The sequence below is a fragment of the Daldinia vernicosa genome (assembly GCF_022497035.1).
Source record: "Daldinia vernicosa strain CBS 139.73 unplaced genomic scaffold F5Y00scaffold_51, whole genome shotgun sequence".
Lineage (NCBI taxonomy): Eukaryota > Fungi > Ascomycota > Sordariomycetes > Xylariales > Hypoxylaceae > Daldinia > Daldinia vernicosa.
The window spans coordinates 175,406-195,994 of NW_025953967.1; the positions used below are offsets into that span (position 1 = coordinate 175,406).

The 20,589-nt window shown below is 49.8% G+C and overlaps 6 protein-coding genes across 6 annotated transcripts; 4 read left to right on the forward strand and 2 right to left on the reverse strand.

The window, feature by feature from the left end:
- Window positions 1–1,296: 1,296 nt before the first annotated feature.
- F5Y00DRAFT_265192 (uncharacterized protein) lies at window positions 1,297–3,536 on the forward strand (the record flags this gene model as incomplete). The annotated part of the gene is made up of 2 exons (XM_048011767.1): window positions 1,297–1,721; window positions 1,805–3,536. 2 exons carry the CDS (start codon window positions 1,297–1,299, stop codon window positions 3,534–3,536), a joined length of 2,157 nt encoding a protein of 718 aa, XP_047861787.1.
- Window positions 3,537–3,975: 439 nt separating this feature from the next.
- F5Y00DRAFT_265193 (uncharacterized protein) lies at window positions 3,976–5,047 on the reverse strand (the record flags this gene model as incomplete). The annotated part of the gene is made up of 2 exons (XM_048011768.1): window positions 3,976–4,851; window positions 4,967–5,047. 2 exons carry the CDS (start codon window positions 5,045–5,047, stop codon window positions 3,976–3,978), a joined length of 957 nt encoding a protein of 318 aa, XP_047861788.1.
- A 1,993-nt stretch (window positions 5,048–7,040) lies between these two features.
- Window positions 7,041–9,385, reverse strand: F5Y00DRAFT_161409 (kinase-like protein). The gene is made up of 3 exons (XM_048004707.1): window positions 8,676–9,385; window positions 7,586–8,624; window positions 7,041–7,533 (listed from the first exon to the last, which is right to left on the reverse strand). Exons 1-3 carry the CDS (start codon window positions 9,280–9,282, stop codon window positions 7,179–7,181), a joined length of 2,001 nt encoding a protein of 666 aa, XP_047861789.1. The 5' UTR covers window positions 9,283–9,385; the 3' UTR covers window positions 7,041–7,178.
- Window positions 9,386–10,139: 754 nt separating this feature from the next.
- F5Y00DRAFT_161422 (WW domain binding protein 11-domain-containing protein) lies at window positions 10,140–11,603 on the forward strand. The gene is made up of 2 exons (XM_048004708.1): window positions 10,140–10,409; window positions 10,479–11,603. The coding sequence occupies exons 1-2, from the start codon at window positions 10,337–10,339 to the stop codon at window positions 11,216–11,218; spliced, it is 813 nt and encodes a 270-aa protein (XP_047861790.1). The 5' UTR covers window positions 10,140–10,336; the 3' UTR covers window positions 11,219–11,603.
- A 249-nt stretch (window positions 11,604–11,852) lies between these two features.
- F5Y00DRAFT_245475 (MFS general substrate transporter) lies at window positions 11,853–13,859 on the forward strand. Its single transcript, XM_048008969.1, has 2 exons — window positions 11,853–12,481; window positions 12,576–13,859. The coding sequence occupies exons 1-2, from the start codon at window positions 11,989–11,991 to the stop codon at window positions 13,481–13,483; spliced, it is 1,401 nt and encodes a 466-aa protein (XP_047861791.1). The 5' UTR covers window positions 11,853–11,988; the 3' UTR covers window positions 13,484–13,859.
- Window positions 13,860–14,474: 615 nt separating this feature from the next.
- F5Y00DRAFT_245479 (DNA/pantothenate metabolism flavoprotein) lies at window positions 14,475–16,615 on the forward strand. The gene has a single exon (XM_048008970.1). The coding sequence runs from the start codon at window positions 14,919–14,921 to the stop codon at window positions 16,287–16,289; it is 1,371 nt and encodes a 456-aa protein (XP_047861792.1). The 5' UTR covers window positions 14,475–14,918; the 3' UTR covers window positions 16,290–16,615.
- The last annotated feature ends 3,974 nt before the right edge of the window (window positions 16,616–20,589 follow it).

Consider the following 20,589-nt stretch of genomic DNA (forward strand, 5'->3'; position numbering starts at 1 on the left):
TGATGTTTGTCGTTCCTTCGAGCGTCACCGCAAGCGCTGATCTCTCAGGTAAGACCCCGCGCCAAAACAGTCGAACCATTGACCAATTATCGTGAGCGTATAAATAATGCGACAGCGAAGCTCCAACTTGTATACGACTTTCCCTTATCGTCCACGGCACTGGGAACGAGAGTTGCTGGTAAGCTTTAATGAGCGAGAGGTTCGAACCGTTTGTCTGACGAAATGGGGGCCTCCTAAAAGATATAGACGGTAGATCTGAGTTCTCCTTGAGGATCTTGTAAGTGACCACCACATTTGCCTATCTCTGATGGGCGTTCGAATGAGGCAGGTGACCGGGGGTTATACAGCCCTCTATCGTTTCTATCGTTACTATGAAAGTTCATCAGATAGCACAGAGCTTCAGAGTCTTAGCTTTCAGCTAGATGGGACAGACGTAGAATTTATATTGTTTTAGGTAACCTGTCACAAGAGCTACTGGGCATTTTGTTACATAATAAGTCGCAAATCCAAGTCAGAATGTCGTCTAATTGCGCCATCCAGGTCCTACTCCACCAAAAAATGAATCCTAGTTCCTATCTAAGGGTAAAAAAACATCAGCCATGATTGAATCTACCTTGTCCTTGGATATCTGACATATGTAGTGTATTTGGGGTAGACATACATATGCATGAGTATAGTTGACGACGTATCCGGGGATCCGGGGTAGATCTAGATAGAGATATCTATGACAATTCGACCGCCAGATTGCTCAAAGGGGTAGGGGTCTCAGCAAGAGGCTCTCCCTCTTGTCGATCTATTCTTATCTCCCCTATCCCCCTATCACGCAATTTCTGCCTTATCTTGAGGAATGTGAACACTGACATCTGTGTGTCCCAAGCCTTATTCAATCCCATAAAGCTGCGAAGCCATCCATCTTTGTCATTCCGTCTTAGATCCTCTTGTTGACGCTGTTCCTCCCCTAGGCTATTAGCTTTGAGAGCTATAGAATAGGAAGTTCACTTACCTTCACTTTTCTTAATACATAGGTATGTATTAAGAAAAGTGAAGATTGAAACTCTTGAGCCGTGAGGCTTAATCCTACTAATGAGAAATGGCTCTCTCAATTAATCAGAATGGCCTCACAAAGCCGCAAGCGAGGCAAAGCTCTTTGTTCGACTTAGTCTTGTCAACAGGCCCTTTGTGTATGGGTCGACTCAACGACGATGGGGACTGACGGGAACTTATGGAATATGTTGCCCCTACTTGGGTACTTGGGCATAATGGCTCATTACAAAATACACATACATCGTCAGGACGATGTTGACGGTAGTCTCGCCAGGCGGTAATTTTAAGCGGACCTGTCTTCAAACTTTGTTATGGAGTGGTCTACTTTTTCAATCCAGTTGTGACAGTGAATGGACAGGTGGAAGCACTTCAGAACTTGGAATACTTGGTCCACCCATCCTCCATATCTCAACCATCACCATCACGACAACAATAGCATACAACCCTGCTGCTGCACCACCAGATTCGATGTATTCCTTACTAGGATGCTACAGCCGTGGTCAAGGACCCGGCAATCCCAAAGGAAATCTATTTGGAAAAGAAGGGGACTATGTCGTCCTAGCTGCGTTGCCTGATGGCCAGTTGACGATCCGGGCTTGCCTCGAAGGTTGTGATGAGTTGGACCCGCCAAAGAAGACTGCGGATCATTATGGACTCGTTGGACTGAGTAATGGAAGGTAAACAATCATACCCTGCTGCGTTACTGACAATATCCCAACCATTCTACCTGTATGCGTGATACTAATGAATCGAGTACTAGAGAGTGCTTCTGCGGCTTGAAACTTGTGGCAGAAGCTCGTAAACTTACCCTTGAGGATTGCAACATGCCTTGCACCGGCGATTCAGAGCTATCGTGTGGAGGAGCGGATACAGTCGCCGTATATACTCTCATTCCTGTCGGCGAGAGCAGCAAGGTTACAAGTCATGACAAAACCCAGGATAGCAGCCAGAGCGATGAGAAAGGAGACGAGAGCGCGACCACCCCTGTAGGAACTACTCTTACAGGAACTTCGCTATCTTCCGCTGTCGATACGAGTGCCGCCCTCAAAGCTACAGATGGCCTAGAGCCTACAGGAACCAAACCCCTAAGCGATTCACAGGAGACATCAGGGATGATAATCATACCCTCGTCATCACTCCTCCCATCGGCAATGCCGTCGGACCCCCCTGAAGCGCCGACCACCGGACCTGCCATCGCCGCGATAACAGGCAGTGTCTCAGGCGCTATCATCCTGGCTGCGTTCATAGTTCTATGTGTCCGAGCCTATAAGCGGAAGAAGCTCCAGGAGGCCGCACGTAACACAGAGGTTATACTTATCCCCGAGAACCAGCACGAGGACAACGGCGAGCAACTCCCGCGACGACCAGTCCCCAGCGCGATTGACACTAAGGGATATCAACTTCGTGATCTGAACAAAGGAACTGGACGCGTCGCCGGAGACGGCCATGAACGTGGACATGGCAAAAGAGACGAGGATTTAAGTACCGGCGCATCAACGGACGGCGCATACTTGGTGCCCTCCACACCCGCTCTCGAGTCTGGCACCCGCCTCCGTCATCCTGAGCACTCGGCACGTCTCACAACAACTTCATTGCCAACCTCCGAAAGCGACACCCTGTACAACAAACTAATGGACGAAGTCCGCGGCGGCCCTGCTACTGTACCAGTAGCGACCCCCTCGCCGTCCAGCCCGCCTCCGTCCGCAACGAGTTCATCAGTCCAGTGGCGAGGAAACCCCTTGAAACCCCTGACGCCATCAGCAGCATCCGCCGGCCAGTTCGATTTCGATTTCAACGCCAACGCGAAGCCCGGCGTGTCGAGCCCAGCACCGGCTGCCCGTCCCGAAGCCACCCTTGGTGATCGTGCCTGGCATAGACGCAAGATATCCACCACGTTCCAGCCACCGGCCAGCGGACCCCCTTCCATGCCGCTACCCCCCACGCCGCCTCGACGACAGCAGCAAGGTTACGCTTCGGTACACTTCACTCCTACGCCCGCGTCGAGGGTAAAGCCTGGCCACGGCCAGCATAACGATGGCGAGAAGAAGAAGAAAGAGGGTCCTCGCGCCGCCGCATTGCCTGCCGCATTACCCCTTGGGCTTGTGGTGGGGCCGGCAGGTCAGAGTTCGGCACCAGCAACGCCAGCGCTGAAAGACTCCCCTACGATGCCGCGAGCGCTGAGGGATTCCAAGGACTCTCAGGATTCTCGACGAGGAGAAGGCTTGGTAGGAGGAACTGGACGGGGAATGAGCGGAGGAGAAGGAATAGGAGAAGTAGGAGGAATGCAGCCGTTGCCGCCTAGCACACCCGCGGGACGACAATCTGACTCTCGACCAAACAGGGACACGATCTACACGGTGGGAGAAGAAGAGGAAGGAGACTGGCCTGTCGGCGGAGGTAATGAGGCAAATGGACCGGACGATTCGCCTGCATCGGCAACTACAGTCGGAACGAGTATTCTCTTCCCATCGGATGATGAGCATGATGAGTAATAGGCGTAGAGTAGCGTACCGTAGGTAGTGAAGGTAGTGAGGCTAATAATATCATGCGTTGTTCTGAAAGGAGGAGCGTAGAGAACAACGCATGATCTCTGCCAAAAAGGAACTACTATAGAAGAAATCAACGCACTTAATTCCACATTAAACAGACCATTCTCACGTAGTCGAAGTGTAGAAAACCATTTAATCCGTTTTTTCCCTATCACATTAAGTAGCTCCATACCTACATTAAACGTCTCATTTTATACCTACCACGCCCATCAAAATAGCAAAACTCCATTCGTCATTCGTATATCCAAGACGCCATCTCGTTTCCCTCTTCGTTCCCAAAGAAATGAAGCTCACATATACATGCTTCTGAAGACCAATTTAAGTAAACCTCGCCCCTATATTCGGCAAGGGGTATATGGATAGATATAGGTAGAAAGTTCCCTCACAGCATACCAGCAACCACCAATATCGCCCCCAGCGCAACCCCCATCATACCCGTGACAACCGAGCTCTCAGCCCCAGGGCTCATCCCCACCGGCGCCGCGCCGCTCTCCGCGCCCCCTGTCGCCGTCGGCGTCCCCAGCGTCGTAGAAGTAGTCAGCGAGCCGCTCACAGCCAGCGCCACGGCCGCGAGTCCCGTCCCAGTCGTCGTAGCGCCAGCAGTATCGGTAGTCGTAAACGTGACAGTCTCCGTAGTCGTCGGTCCCCAGCTCCAGCCCGACCCCCAACCAACCCAGCCGTTAAACCCGCCTAGCTCGTTCCACCCGCACCCAGGCCCGACAAACCACGGGGACCCGGCGAAGTCGCAGCCCGTGACGGTAGCTACGCCGCCGGTCCACGTGCGCGACGACTCGAAGGCCGACGCCCACTCGCTCCAGTACTCTCTGTACGAGTCGACGGCGGACGAAATGTCCGACGCGTTCGGAGGCCCGTTGCCGTTGCGAAAGGGGCCGCCAAGCGCCTTTGCGCCGCCACGCCAGCCCCCAGGCGCGGCCCAGGTGACTGATCCGCCCGAGTACGTGACTGTGCGGACGCCAGTGCTGCCGGCGGACGTGCACTCGGAGTACTGGGAGCACAGGGAGCTAGAGAGCGAAGTGTAGGACTCGAAGGCGGTGGAGGACTCGGAGGTGGCGCACGCGCTGCTGATGCACGAGTTGATGCTGCTGCCGTGGTCCGAGTCGCAGTACTCGGACTGCGCGGGCCAGTCGCTGGTTATGGTGGCGGTGGGACTGGACCAGGCGGAAGAGAGGCAGGATTGCTTTAGGGGGGAGACCGAGACGTTAGTGGGTTGGAGTGAATAGGCTGTGATGGAGTACAGCTAGATAGGGAGTGGGTAAAGTAAGGAGGGCCGTATACAGTAGGAGGGAAGGGGTATAGTGAGCAGGCAGACTAGAGCAGTAGGCAAGAGAGTAAGTAGAAAGAGAATAACTCACAGCACAACCAGGAGCGCCTCTCCACCACTGCGCAGAAGCGGCCGCAGGTGCCAAGACGATGGCGACGGTTGAAGTCTTCATCTTCCCTAAGCGGACTCGTGCAGCAGTATATATGTGTGCGTGTATGTATGAACGAACGAACGAATTATCTACTTCCTATAACTTAGGACTAACAGTGCTTACTATAGGACGCTAAGAAGTCTTCTCGAGTATATATAACAAGATATCAACTATATGGAGATAGGAGGAACGCATATAAAGTCGAGAAGAAAACACGAGAGCATATACTTATATGCTTCTCTCCCCGGTAGCTAACTCTAGGTAGCCGAACAAAGACCGGACGGGTCAGCAGTCGAGACTTTGTGTCATGTACGTCAAGGCGAGTGTATCCAACACCAAGGCTGCGAAGACCGTTCGTCATCGCCCTCGCCTTCGCCTGTCTATCTGCGTGCTCGCTGTCCTGTCCTGCATACTCTAATTTTCAGTGCGTGTGATCCTCTCCAGATACGCACTTCACTTGCGAACATTGGCTCGGCTACTGCATACGTACATTACATACATACATGCCCACGTACCTTAGCTCCGGGGTGGGAGGAGAGAAGAAGAAGGAAAGGGATGCAAAAAAATAGGGTTATGACAAGTTCGGGCTGAGTTTTGCAGCGGGAAATGTAAGCTTCCAGAAGACCTTTTCCACCGCTGGTCCCAGTTGCAGATCCTACACGCGTGAGCCCAGCTGAAGCCGCGCGTCCACGCCGCCCGCGAGAGAATAGAATAGAATACGTAGCGCCTCTGTATGACCATATATGAGGAAGACAACGTGGGCGTGGTTGGTGGTTGGTTGAGGATCGGCTTAGGATATGCCGTCCTACAAGAGCCGCGACGTACGTACTATGTAGGTCGCGTAAGCTGGGCTGGCTATATGTATTACAGTATTAGTCCTAGGCTTGTCGGTACCGTAGGAGTCGTAATCGCCTGTGTTTGGCCTACCAATCAGCCAATACGCAGAATATTGCCGAGTATACCTTGAGAAGTAACCAGTCTGTATCTAAGTAAGGCAACTAAATGCAAGACAACTTGTCCATCGACTTTCCCACACCTAGTTCACATAGTATGACGGCATACATAGTACGATCTTGGATCAAGCGTGGACACATTCGATCATTCAGATCATCCATTCGCCTCTACAGGGAACTAGGCGGTTGAGTACTATTAAGCTTCGTCGGTTACCGGGTTGTGTCTTGTAAATGGAGGCTTGTTTGCGCGGGGTTAAGCATTGGGGACGTCCGAGAGCTTGGTGTAAGTGTATTTGTGACCAATCAGCGGTGGTCTCGGTGGTCTGGTAATCCTCAAATGGGTAAGTCTAGTACACTACTATGTAGCTTGCCGGTCCCGAAACCACGCGAGTTTCCTTTGCTTACACTACTTTTAGCTTCCTACCGATTCCTCTTCGGGTTTAAGTTCGGAGATCCCTAAATATATTTAGATAAGATGTAACCTTGTCTATTTCAATGACGAACATATGTATTCTCTTTCGATGCTCGGTTTGAATGAATTAACGAACAGTATTGTAAAGTCGAGCTTACACATTTGAAAGCAAGGCTTCTTCATCATTATAGAAAGAAAGCCCGGGATATCCATATCTCCATATCGAAGACTGACGTGAAGTCTGTCCATCATCATCGACATTTCAATATTGAGGACGTAAGCGTATCATACCTATGCTCATCGGGACAGCAAATTTGACTGGGCAACAACGATGGTACATAATAGCCTATACCTGAGGCTGAAACAAAAAACAGTCTATTGCGACACTGTTATACACGACTGGTGCTACTCCTCTGCCCTCTGCCTCTCCACGTCGAAGCCCTATGGCTTTCTTCGGAACAACCGTGCCGGAATTAGACGCGTATACCCTCCATTAAAACCCCCTCAGTAAAACTCCTAATACGATATGCATAAGACCTGAAAACGCCCTTCTTGGAATCAATAATTGGCTCCTCGAGGAGCCACTGACCGAAAAAAAAAACAAAAAACAAAGAAAATGTGGCATGAACCACGTTAGCGTGTGACGATATCTTGGGTATTGTTTATTGTTTAAAAACTACCCATTGCCGTCAAATCATGTAGACATCATGTGGCGGCGAACAATAAAGCCGCCAACCTAAAACGGGGTGGGTCACCGCTTCTTGAATTTAGACAGCGGACGCCTACCCTAGAGCATCGTGCCAAACGTCTCGTCAGTCTGGATCCGCTTCCGTGGGCTGCCGTCCTCCGTAGTAGGTTTTCGATGACGGAACGTAAATCCAACGAAGAGGCCCTTGCCCATCTGCTCTTCTCGATCGGCCATGGATTCAAGAGCCTGTTGTTTATCGTGGACTTCTTTGTACTTGGCCATATCAGCTTCGTTGGTGAAATCATCAAAGTACCCTGCGTCCGTCTCCGAATCCAGCTCGGGTACAAACGGGGCTTTCGACTCTCTCAGGGTGTTCCAATCTACTTCGGCAAAATAATGATGCTCGAAGATATCCTTAATATTGGAAAATCGTTTGGATCTCGAGTTGATACACCTAAAATTCGTCAGCCTTAATATTTTTACCTTAATACTCGCACGAGACTTACGTAGTGATAAAGTTCCAGGTACGGGTGCTTAAGAAATAGTTCGGATCCTCCCAGACTGGTCGCTTAAGCACTTCTTTCCAATGTTTCAGATTATGCCACGTCTCGTCGGCTGTAGAGCCTGCAAAGGGAGGAAATCCGGTGAGGGCTTCGAACAGCATGCATCCCAAGCTCCAATAGTCGACAGTGTAGTCGTACTCCTCGCCGCGGAGCACTTCCGGAGCCATGTAATCTGGTGATCCTACTATGGATTTCGCATAATTCGTGTCCCTCTCACGCATGGTTTGATAACCCTCTCGGCGCTCTGCCACGGTTCGTTTATCCATAGCCTTACCAAACGGTACGGTAGTCTCGGAAGCCTTCTCGAGTCTGATGCGCATCGAATTGATCTTTGAAGATGCAACATTGCCAGCCGCCAAGCCGAAATCGGTTAGTTTGACGTGGCCAGTGGAATCAATAAGGAAGTTTTCTGGTTTCAAATCTCGGTGAATATAGCCCAGCTTGTGAAGTGCATCCACGGAGCAGAACATCTCGGCGATATAGAAGCGAGCATGACGGTTGGATAGGACGCCCGTGTTGTTCAGGAGGGTTCTGAAGTCTCCACCAGGTACGTATTCCATGGCAAGATAGATATTCTTGTCGTCTTGGAACGAGTACAAGAGGCGGACGAGCCACTCGCTATTGGCAGTGGTAAGGATATCTCTTTCCGTGAGGACATGGCGGATCTCGTCCAACTTAAAGAGCAGCTTCTTGCTCATGACTTTCAAGGCGCACACCTCCTTGGTATCTTTTTTTTGGGCCAAGAACACTTGCCCGTAGCCTCCTTGACCAACCTGTGTTAAGATCTGGAAATCACCCTGTCGAAGGCGTATACGACGCTTGCGGAGGTTTGCTCGCTCTCTGCCCGTGTACCTCTGCCACAACTGGTTATACTCTTCTTGATCAGTTTCCGGGGGCGCTGGTACCTCAGCCTTAAAGGCGTTCAGCCGTGATTGCCTGGCGCCGACATAAGTGAGCAGGTCGAAATAGTAGTCTAGGAAGTCTTCAAGCAGTCAGCGGTGCAAAGGTAGTTAACTAGGCAAGACGGCCTTACACAGTTGTGTGACGTTAACTAAACGGCGAACGTTGGGCTTCTTCAGAAGCTCCATTTCTTCAGGAGTAAGACCGCGAGAGGTGTTAAATCTCTTGGTCGTGGATGTTACTGGCCGAGTATCTCGGAGCTGGTAGAGTTCTGCACGCGATATCGCGGCTTGGTTGTGCTGATAGACGGAGTCTCGCACCGGGATTCTAGACGGTGGCGTGTTTTCCTGTCCCTGCTTCTTCAAGGGAGTTCCCGCGGGATCCCCTGCCTTATGAACAATACTGTTATCCACAGTGGGGGATGCAGTCGGAAAGTATCCATCATCAGCTGGTTGGATGTTGCTTTTGGCTGGCGATAAAGGGCTAGCTCCATTTCCATTCTGAGGTCTTCCAAGCCTAACAGGGCTATCAAGAGAAACCGGGTTGAGTTTCAATGCATCGAATGTAGTAGGAAGTTCGTTGGCTCCTGGAGGTATCGTCTTCTTGCTCGGACTACCTTGAGGTGTTGAGACGGGAGTGATGAATGTGTTCTTGGTCGGCGTGCCTGGAAGGTCTGAAACGGGTGACTTTGCGTCTTTTGGGCCCGGAGAGGGAAACATGGTGGAAAGAAAGCTTGCCATAGCTGAAGACACCAATGAAGAAGGTTATTTTACAACAACGTTTGGCGTTGGAGCGTTGAAGCGTTGGAGCGTCGAAGGGCGATCGAATAAACACGAAGCCCGGGGCAAGGGAGGGGCTCGCTGTGGGAGCAGCTGGCAGCAGAAAGATGAAGATGGATCCAATTGATAAAGTCTAAGACCAATTCTTATTCGAGGGATTATGCAAGATGCAAGAAGAAAGATCCAAACTCCATGCACGATGGTTGATCACTGGCAACCAAATGATGCTTGTTTTTTATTACATGCCGGTTGGAAGAATGAAAGGTGGGATGGATATGTTCGCAATTCGCAATTGGGCTGCAATGAGAGGATGGCGGGGTCTTGAATTCTTGGGGAACAATAACAAAACTTTCCAATAATAGAATAATAATAGATCAAGTTATGTAAATCGAGATATGTTAGGTACAATACATAAAGTCTAAAAGTCAACAATTGTCACCCCGGCAGCCGCTAGACTACGAAACGCCTAAGCTTTCTGTTGTACGCACCTGGCTGACCTGGTTGCTGAGATCTCCCTTCCCTTGGTGACTGGTCAGACTGGTGACTGGTCTCTTGTCCCCCTTGCTTAGTGCTCCGTGCTTACGGCTATGTGCGTGCCACGGTTGGTTACCCAGTATGTACGTACCGTATGCACCTAACCTTAGGTAGACCCAGCTGCCCTGGCGCTATGCCCTGTCAACTTTAAGGAATCGCCCTGATTGCCCGGCTATCTGCTTATCGTCCTATCATCATTGGGGAATAGTAATACCGTTTAAATTATTCGAGCTGCACACTGTGCATTGATGTGATGCAATAGCGCTGCACAAGGCTGAAATATCCTGCAAGAACCCATATTTTCCATATTTCATCAAGAATCCATATTTCATAACTACCTCCTACGTACTAACCTACTTTAATATTCCGTCCCCAACGGCGCGTTTCCACACGATTTATGCTGAAATGCAACGCAGTTTCTAACGACCATCAATCTCTCGCAGTAACCGTAATATACCTTGTTGTTTGACTACCATCTACCATGCCGAAGGAGAAGAATTTCAACCCGGTGCAGGCTCAGCGCAAAGCTGACAAAGCCAAAGCGCTCAAGAAAGGTAATTGCGTATCGCTATCATGATATTTGACGATATTGAACACCTACTAACGCAACGTTTTACTCGTAGGCAAGGCAGAAGCCGCCGCACGCCGAAATGAGAAGCTCGCGAAGCGAAACCCTGAGAGGTTACAAAAGCAGATCGATGACCTAAAGAAGATTACCTCTAGCGGCGGCAAACTCACTAAGCACGAAGAATCGGTACTAGAAGGGTTGGAACGCGACCTAAAAGCAGTTAATAAGGCCAGGGAAGCACTGGGCGATAAGGCGCCGTCTTTTGGCCGCAGTGGTGGTTTTAAAGGCGACGGTCAAGGGAACAATAATGTGCTGGGCAAGCGAAGAAGAGGCGGCGATGATGGCCTAAGCAGCGATAGCGACGTGCCAGACGATGTCAAAAGTATCCCTATGCCGCGAGACACGCCGCCGCCAATTCCGAAGGAGATACTAGACAAATGGTATGCGAAACGCAGGGCGGCACGAAATGCAAACGATACACCGCTGGGCGGTGGTCAAGACAAGCAACCGCCGCCAACCGCGCCGGTGGTAGAATCTAAGACGGTATATGAATCGAAACCGATAGTACGCGATTTGCGCAAGGAAGCCGTTAGCGCATTCGTGCCTACGGTAGTTCGGATGAAGATGGAAAAGAGCAAAGGCCACAGTGGTCTAATGGAGCCTGAAGAAGCAGACCGTTTGGAGAAAGAAGGCTACCTCAAAGCTATTCCGGCCCAAAATGACGCGTCAGAATCCAGTACGACGACAGGGCCCCAAAAAGTTTCGATGGAGGAAGTGGAAGACGATCAAGATTAAGCCGATCGAAATTAAAGAACCATCCAACTTATTCTCGGGGTGGCCGTTAGAGTCGGGTCCGTTCCTATTAGTTGAAAGTGCGGCGGTTCCTACCTAAACGCCATGACTGCCGATAAAGTGCAGAGCTTGGCTGTTACACTTTGGCTAAAATCCTACCTAGGTTAGGTAGTGTTCCCCTGCTTCCTGGAGGAGGGACGTGCCGTCCCTTCGTCGCTGGTGCCTGCAGTCAGAGACGATTCCTGGTAAGAAAGATGGCTTATCAAAAGGTCTGTTGGTTCTAGATACCTAAGTCTGGAGCATTGGGTATCACTCTAGCCAGGGGTCAGGGGTAGGACCGGTAGTGAAAGGTTTTGTGGAGGTAAATGGATCTCTAGCGGCTGTGTAGTACGAATTTTCGAGACGTAATCTTCATGCAAAACGAGTGCAATATCACGTCTTTCACACTTTGCCGCTCGACGACTGCCCAAAGTGGATTCTGGCGGGGTTGAAATATGCGGTCTGTTGCCTCCGAGGACGGATGGTAACCTTGATGTTCCTGGTCTTCGGTCGAGATCGAACGCTAATGTGGATCCAGATAGTCATCGATGTTAATATGTGCCTAATATTTGGGTCCCCGAGCAAGTCTGCATGCAGCTGTAGCTATTATAAAAAAGCTTGTAGGCGTACCCAACTAAAAAGAATAAAATCATGATTCTTAATGATTCTTAATACCACTCGTACCACTCGATAACACCAGTCTTGCCTATATATAAGATAGACTCGGCGGCGCAATGGAAGATATAGAAAAAGCTGAACACTTTCCACAACAGACCCCTGCCACAGAAACCCCCGATTCGGCTTACCTTGAAAAGGATCAAGGATACTTCGACGCAAACCAGAAGCCTGATTTGTTTGCACAGGGTTACGGGCAGGCCGTCGACAAGACTAATACTAATACCGGGCGTGAGACCCTCCTCGGGGATGAAACATATCCAGAAGGAGGGTTAGAGGCGTGGATTGTCGTCTTTGGATCGTGGTGTGGTCTTCTTGCTTCCTTGGGGCTGATGAACAGCATTGCAACGCTCCAGACGTACGTTGCAACGCACCAGCTCTCCAACTACGATGAGGGTATCGTCGGGTGGATTTTTTCCTTGTATACAGCATTGTGTTTTCTCTGCGGCGTGTATATCGGACCGCTTTTTGACAAATACGGGCCTAGATGGCTAGTTGGGCCAGGCGGTATAATTGTTGTCGCAAGTGTTATGCTATTAAGCATCTGTACAGGTATGTTATGTTGCCTCCTTTTCTCTCCATCTTGCTTTACTTTACTTTATAGAAAGAGTACCTACCTAACGCATACTAACTTAACTTTGTGCAGAATATTGGCATTTCATGCTCAGCTGGGGCATCCTTAATGGAATAGCAACATCATTTCTCTTCACTCCGTGCCTCACAGCTATTGGACACTTTTTCCATGAGCGCCGCGGGTTTGCCTCGGGGCTCGCAAGCACGGGCGGTGGCCTGGGCGGCGTAATTTTCCCGTTGATAATGCAAAGTCTCTTCGACAGGGTGGGATGGGGATGGACAATCCGCATTCTAGGTTTTATTTGCCTTTTCCTACTTACTTTTGCCAGTCTTTTAGTTAAAAGGCGGTTGCGTCCGGCTCAAAACGCAAGCCCGCATCCGGACTTTCGTATTCTAAAGGAAAAGTCATTTTTGCTCCTTACCATCGGCGTTTTCTTCCTGGAGTTCGGGCTTCTTATCCCGCTCGCCTACATCTCGAGTTACGCACTCGCCAACGGCTTTAGTGAAAGCTTTTCCTTCCAGATTTTGCCTATTCTCAATGCGGCGTCGGTGTTTGGGCGTGCGTTGCCTGGCTGGTGGGCGGATAAAATCGGTGCCTTCAACACAAATATGATCTCTCTTTGCGCCACAATCTTTGCGTGTTATGTTGTGTGGTTGCCATTTGGCCACACGACTCCGGGACTCGTCATATTTGCCGTCATGTTTGGATTCTCAACCGGCAACAACATCAGCATTACTCCAGTCTGCGTAGGAAAGTTATGCCAAACGCAGAACTACGGTAGATATTATGCTACCTGTTACACTATCGTTTCTATTGCTGTCCTACTCGGCCTTCCCGTTGCGGGTTCCATCGTCAAGGCTGCCGATGGCGACTACTGGGGTCTTATCGTGTTTACGGGTCTCACTCAGGTTATTTCTGTCGTCGCCATGTACGCAGCTAGGGCGGAAAAGGTGGGATGGTCACTTTGGGCTAACTTTTAGCCGGGGTGAGTTTGGCTCTCTTAAGGTTTTCTATCACCTTGGGTGGCATGGAGGGCTGAGTACCTCAAAATAAATTCCTCGGTACAGGTATCCGGCCGGTTTTTGGGAATTGGAATTTTGGGGTACGGCACATATAAATATAGAGGGGAACCGGAAAAGTTATGGGGTTTATTAGAGAAATTGGTTAATTAACATTGTATGTATTTTGACAGATACTTGGGGTTTCCTGTATCTTTGTCTATACATACGTCATATTAGAGCATCTAAGAGGTAGTCTTAGACAAGCGATTATTGGAATCGAGGATTAATAATTACGGGTATCTCTATACGGTAGATAGAGAAAAACAGGAGAAATAAAGCGACATGGCTGAAGCAATATATTAAGGTTAGTACTTCACCTAGGTACATATGTATAAGTGAATGTTGAGAGAGAGAAAAAGCGTAATTGACATAAATGTGGAGTAGGTAAAGATGTAGGATGGAAAGGATACAATAATAGATTAAGGTTGAACATAGTTCGTGGTTAGCGTTTTGTAGTACTTGGTACCTAGAAAGAAAAAGAAAAGGGCTGCAGGGATCTCCGCACGAAACTCCATTCCTCTCTTTCCTCTCTTTATCTCTTCTCTCTTGGGTCTAAGCTTCGACGTTGATCTCCCTTTCATCCGATGCATAACCCCACAGAATTCAACTCACGTCAGCGGCGAAGACAAAGTTGATTGTTAATGATTAATTTGTTGACGACGACCCATACACTACAACTACCTACCTAGGTATACAACTATACAACCATACAGTTATAATCTCTTATCCAAGCTATTGAACTAGCTAACTAAGGCTTAGTGTGTTTCATAGCTGCATGATCGTGCATACCTACATATCTATCTCCGAAATATCATTCCCAGATACGTATTAACAAGTTTCACCTCACCAAAAACCCTCAACCGATTTTTGCGGCAATTTCTACATTACCGATAAGACTCATTTCGGCTGTTCAGCCACGAGGTTACTTCTATAGTAAGTCTATCTCTGTTTACTCACGATATAGGTTTATGGGTTTATAATTCAATCCGCAAGCGGGGTGTAGTGCACTCTCTGTATGCTTTGCTTTTCTTTCGATTAATGCAATATCAAGCCGGGCAAGCGGCCCTCCGCATGGCTGGCCCGGGGGGAGCCGGGGGCCGAGGTTTCGGTCTCATCTCGTCTAAATCACCCGGAGTGCCGGCGATTACTACATGTCCATATCAGTCACCCCATGCCACGCCAGCTTCGGTAGCACATGCATATTATGATTGTGTCCCCTGTCTAGAAATTATGTCTATTCTAGTTACATATATTCATCCATAAATCCCTAATTCCATAAATCCATACGTTGACAGTTCAGTTCGCCCCATTACTGCACTATTCCACCATAATCGATCCTATCCTCACTAACACGATGGCGTCACAGACCTTAGACTTAGATCTTCAGAACACTCACTCGCCCAGAAGAGAACAAGATTTATCACATCCTTTAAGTCTCGCATTTAACCTATCAGAATCTCGATTTTCTAATAGGTCGCCATCTATATCCTCCGTTTCAAGTCAGGACACCATGTCGAGCAACACTACTAACACATCCGCTTCGTCGCACCAAGTAGTTGAAAATGCATACTTCAACTCCAACCCGCCTCCCAAGGCTTTACCGCAGCGTGTTGCGGCCGCTGAATCGTTTATAAATCAGCATGCAGCGGCTAACAGGCGGGTCGTTCTCGTCACCTCGGGCGGGACTACCGTGCCTCTCGAAAAGCAGACAGTACGTTTTATAGATAACTTCAGCGCCGGAACAAGAGGTGCCACATCGGCCGAGTATTTTCTAGAGTCTGGATATGCTGTTATTTTTATGCATAGACAGTTCAGTTTACTCCCATACAGTCGGCATTATAGTCATTCTACCGACTGCTTCCTAGACTTCCTGCATGAGGACCCAGATGGCAGTGTCGTCGCAAATCCGGCGCACCAAGACAAGATGCTACGTGTGCTGCGCAAGTATAACGCTGCCAAACGACAGAACCTCCTACTGATGATCCCGTTCACTACTATCACCGATTATTTGCACGAGCTACGCGCGGTGGCGCAGCTCATGCGCCCACTGGGCCCTAATGGCCTATTATATCTAGCTGCGGCAGTAAGCGATTTCTTTGTACCGGAAGAACGCATGTCGGAACACAAGATTCAAAGCACAGACGTCACAGACATGCTCAAGAAACAAGGGCCGACGACAATCACGAAGGAGGCGAGGGACTCGTCGGACTCGTCGAACCTAGAAGAGGAGGTGTTCGACAACTTTGACTCATCACCAACAGTGCCGCGGAGCAAGCGCCTTATTGTTGATTTAGATCCAGTACCTAAATTCCTGAAGAATCTCGTAGACGGCTGGGCGCCCGAGGGCATGATCGTCTCGTTCAAGCTGGAGACTGATCCAGCGATCCTCGTCCATAAGGCCAAGTACTCGCTTGAGCGGTACCAGCACCACCTCGTTATTGGGAACCTGCTGTCGACGCGCAAGTGGGAGGTCGTCTTCGTAGCGCCTAACCAAGAGGATAACTGGATTCGCGTCCCCATCCACCAACGCAAGAAGACGTTGAGCGGCGTCGAGGAATTTACCGGCGCATCGGACCAAAAGAGTGGCGAAAATGAGCCGTTAGATCCAGCGACGCTGCCGGAGGGCGAACCCGAAATCGAGATTGAAAGTTTGATCATACCTGCCGTCGAGGAGCTACACTCGAAGCACATCAGGTTAGCTGTTGAGAGGAACGGGCCTAAGTAATAGGTCATTCGGCCCAAGCGAGTTGCTTTGTTAAATCATGGACGGCGTTTTGTGTATATATTCCCAATGTCGATGTCCCCGATAGAGTCTAGTAATTACATTTATCTCGCTACGGCTTATACGCAGTAAGAAGCGAAGATTCTTCAAGACGCTGATAACTACCTTAAATATGAAGCTAGACCATTCATATGTACCTAGTTCAGAGTGGCGCGGTGACGCATGGATTCATATGGCAGTGGTATGGATACTACCCATTCTTCGATCATCAATGACATTGACGGCCTTCATACGGGCGAGTCTGGAAGCTACGAGTCAAAAAATAAAAATAAAAATAAAATAAAAACAGACTGAGAACTTGCACCTATCTCCAACAATGTCAATGTAACAAATATTCTAAGCACTTGACTATTCTGTCCTGTGAATAGGTACCTACCTAGCCACCCTTGATGAGAGGGGTCCACGGGTTGAACGGTAACGAACAAGGTGTAATTGAATCATCACGAGAAGAGCTGACTAGATGATACACTATTATGTCACCTGACTTGTTTAACAAAGAGACTTGATATATTTACCTAACTAGGGTGAATAAAGCGAGTAGAAACTGCGCGATTTGCTAGATAACTATACAATCTATGTGATACTTATAAGGGATTATAATCCTACTCGGGGCAAACTACAGGACGTAAACATGTCATTCGTAGGCCCTTAAGACTAGAGGATCATTTACCATGCTACTTATACGTACTACGTCCTTGATCGAAAGGGGTTGACCTCCGTTTTCGGCAACCTAATAATGATGTGAAAGAAACTTACCGGATTGGAGAAGAGACTGGAGGTCGGGTTTAAGGGACGACATATGTTATACACTGATAACTTAGCAAGCGTTTAAGTACTCGAATCCATATAGAAATCCGCATGGAAATGTAGACAAAGCCATAATACCCAACACCGCCGGACGCAGAATTTTTAATGCTGCCTTCTTTGTGTCGTAATACGAACAAAAGTCCTACTAAACTCGGGCAGGCTTTCCACCCCGCCATGTGCACTTGTAAGTCTCCTATTTTGTTGTTCGAGGACATCACATAGCATCACCATGGTGGAACCAACCAAGGAAGTATTCCTCCCTTCGTGGAGCGTAGAGTTCAAATCCGTCGCTGAAAAGCTATCCGATAAGCTAGTTGATGAGGAGAAAGCAGTTAGTTTTAATGAAAATTTCGATAGAGACAAAGTCGAGAGCATTATACAAGAGTTGTTGAACAGCCTGATACCCGACTTGGTTGAGTTACGACACATAGAACTAAAAAAGGAAATTAATCTCGTTAAAGACGATATCCGAATCGCAGATAAGGAACTACGGATGGCTAAAGATGCCCATGAGGCAACGAAAACCGAATTGCGCAATGTTGAGGAAAAATATGACGATATACTGTCCGATATGAAAAGGAAGTACCAGAGGCAGTTAACCGAGGTTGATAGTGAAGTTTTGAAAAGGGATACCATAATCGACGACATGAAAACAGAAAAGAGGGATCTGTTGAGCGAGAATAGGAAGTTCCTACGAAAAAAGGATAAAGAATATGAGGAACTACTTGGAACCTATAAAAAGATGGTAGAGGAAAAGGAGATTGCCGACGCACAGGTCAAGCATGCCAACAAAAAAGCCAAGTCAGCAGAGATGAACCTCCGCGGCAAAAGCGTAGACTTGGAACAAGAAATGGCCTGGGGGAAAAACCAAGCAGCTCTACACCTGCAAAAGGATCGCAGGTTGCATTCGGTGGAGAAGGAGCTAGACGAGGCCTTGATAGTGCTGGAAGAACGTACTAAAACGTGTGATGAATCTATCGAGAGAGAGAGATATCTTCAGAGGATGATAGATGAGAGAGACAGGACGATATTGTCGCTCCAGACACAAATAGGCGAACTTACCATGCCTAAGGCCAGAAGCGTCAGGAGTAATTCGAGCACGTCGAACAAGTCGATGAAGGGAGGAGATACCCTAGCCAATGAACTCCTGATTGTGGAAAGCAGAGAACGTATTGAGGAATTTGAACTACAAGTTGAGGATCTTGAAACACAAGCTGCGGAACTTCAAGGGGAATTGGCCGGTGCGCGACTTCAGGTTCAGCAGGTTGAAAAAGAGCGCGACCTACTCGAGGCACAGTTAAATCAGGTTCGAAAAGACCGCGACGAACTTGAGGTACAATTCAAGAAGACCAATATCAAGAACGACGAACTCTACAGGGAAGTCACTCGCCTCAAGCCGTTCGAGGACCAAGCAAATAACCTCGCAAAACGCGAGAGGGAGCTCCAATCCCAAGTCAAGGCCAAGGGTCAGGAGCTCAAGAAGTCCCAGGCCGAAGTTGAAGAGGCAAATGCCGAGATCAAGAGGCTTAAGCGAGGTCCTGGGAGCAAACCAACCACCCCAACGGTCATCCCGGCAATCGGACTTGACGCCGCAGTCGAGGAGTGCGAGAAAGAGAAAGCTAAACTTGGAAAGCGGATCGAACAACTCGAGGGCGAGCTCGAACAGGCGCTAGAAGAAGCCCTGAAGAACCTGACGGCGGCAGACGACATTGACGATCTCCGCCGCCGCCTCGCTGAAGCGGAAGAAAACCTGAAAAACAGGCCATCGGAAGACGATATGAACGAGCTCCGTCGCCGCCTTGCCGAAGCAGAAGAAAACCTAAGGAACAGGCCATCGGAAGACGACGTCGAGGAACTGCGCCGTCAACTTGCTAAAGCGAACGAAGACCTTGAGAAAGCGAAACAAGACCTTGAGAAAGCGAAACAAGACCTTGAGAAGAAGCCATCGGAAGACGACCTTGATGAACTCCGCCGCCGCCTTGCCGAAGCAGAGGAAAACCTGAAGAATAGGGAAGACGAGATCATCGAGCTCCGTCGCCGCCTCGCTGAAGCAGAAGAAAACTTAAAGAAGAGGCCATCGGAAGACGACGTCGACGAGCTGCGCCGTCAACTTGCTAAAGCGAAAGAAGACCTCGAGAAGAAGTCATTGGATGACGATATCAACGAACTGCGCCGCCGCCTTGCTGAAGCAGAAGAAAACCTGAAAAAGAGGGAAGACGAGATCAACGAGCTCCGCCGCCGTCTTGCCGAAACGGAAGAAAACCTGAAGAAGAAGCTATCGGAAGACGATTGTGATGAACTACGTCGCCGTCTTGCTGAAGTAGAAGAAATTCTGAAAAATAGGGAAGACGAGATTATTGAGCTCCGCCGCCGCCTTGCCGAAGCGGAAGAAAACCTGAAGAAGAAACCATCGGAAGACAACTGTGATGAATTACGTCGCCGTCTTGCTGAAGTAGAAGAAATCCTGAAAAATAGGGAAGCCGAGATCATCGAGCTCCGCCGCGCCCTTGCCGAAGCAAATGAAAAGTTTAACAGGGCTCCGACGGAAGACGCCGTCGAAGAACTCGCCCGTCGTATAGACCAAGTGCAAAGAGAACTTGACCAAGAGCGAGAAGCCAGCGCCAAGCTGAGAGAAGCCAACGCCCAACTGCAAGAGACGATAAGAAACCTCGAGCGCGACGCACTCGCCAGAACCGCGGAACACGAGCGTCAAACCCGCGCCCTAATCGAGGAGCACGCACGCCACATCACGAGACTCGTCGCCAAGCTCGCGGCGAAGCATGACGACACCATCGGCTCCAGCTCCGCCCTCGCCGAGTTCTGGGAGGATATGGCCAAGAAGATCCACGCGCGAAGCGTGGAGGTCAACGATGTGTCCAAGAGGGAGAGCGAGGTGAACCAGGGGACGCGCGACCAGTACGAGGAACGCCTGGCCCAAATGAACGCGGACATCGCGCGCGACCCCAGCTCCCCGGCGGCGGCTAACACCAAGCGCCGCGTCGCCGGCGTCAAGCGCGAGATCGACCGCGTGAACGGCATCATCGAGATCTTCAAGCGGCAGACCGACTGGTTCGACGGCTTGATCCCCGAATTCGCCGCGGGCGAAGAGCTCGCCGCCAAGCTACGGGAATCAGCCCGCAAAGCCGCCGCCGCAACCCTTGCTGCCACCGAAAACGCCCGGACCGAGGCCGAGGCCGCCGTTCTCCGCGCCCAGGCTCAAGCGGCTCTCGCACGCGGGGAAGCGGAGGAGGCAAGAATAGCAGCAGGGGAAGCGGTAGCGGAAGCAGTAGCGGAAGCAGCAGCAGGGACCGCGGCGCAGAACCAAGTTGTTCTTTTCAGGCCCGGGACCCGGCAGGCGAGGTGGCTAGCCGGATGGCGAAACAGGTTGCAGGGGCTTCAAGGGCTGTTCCGGGGGGGCGACATGCGGACCGTCTTC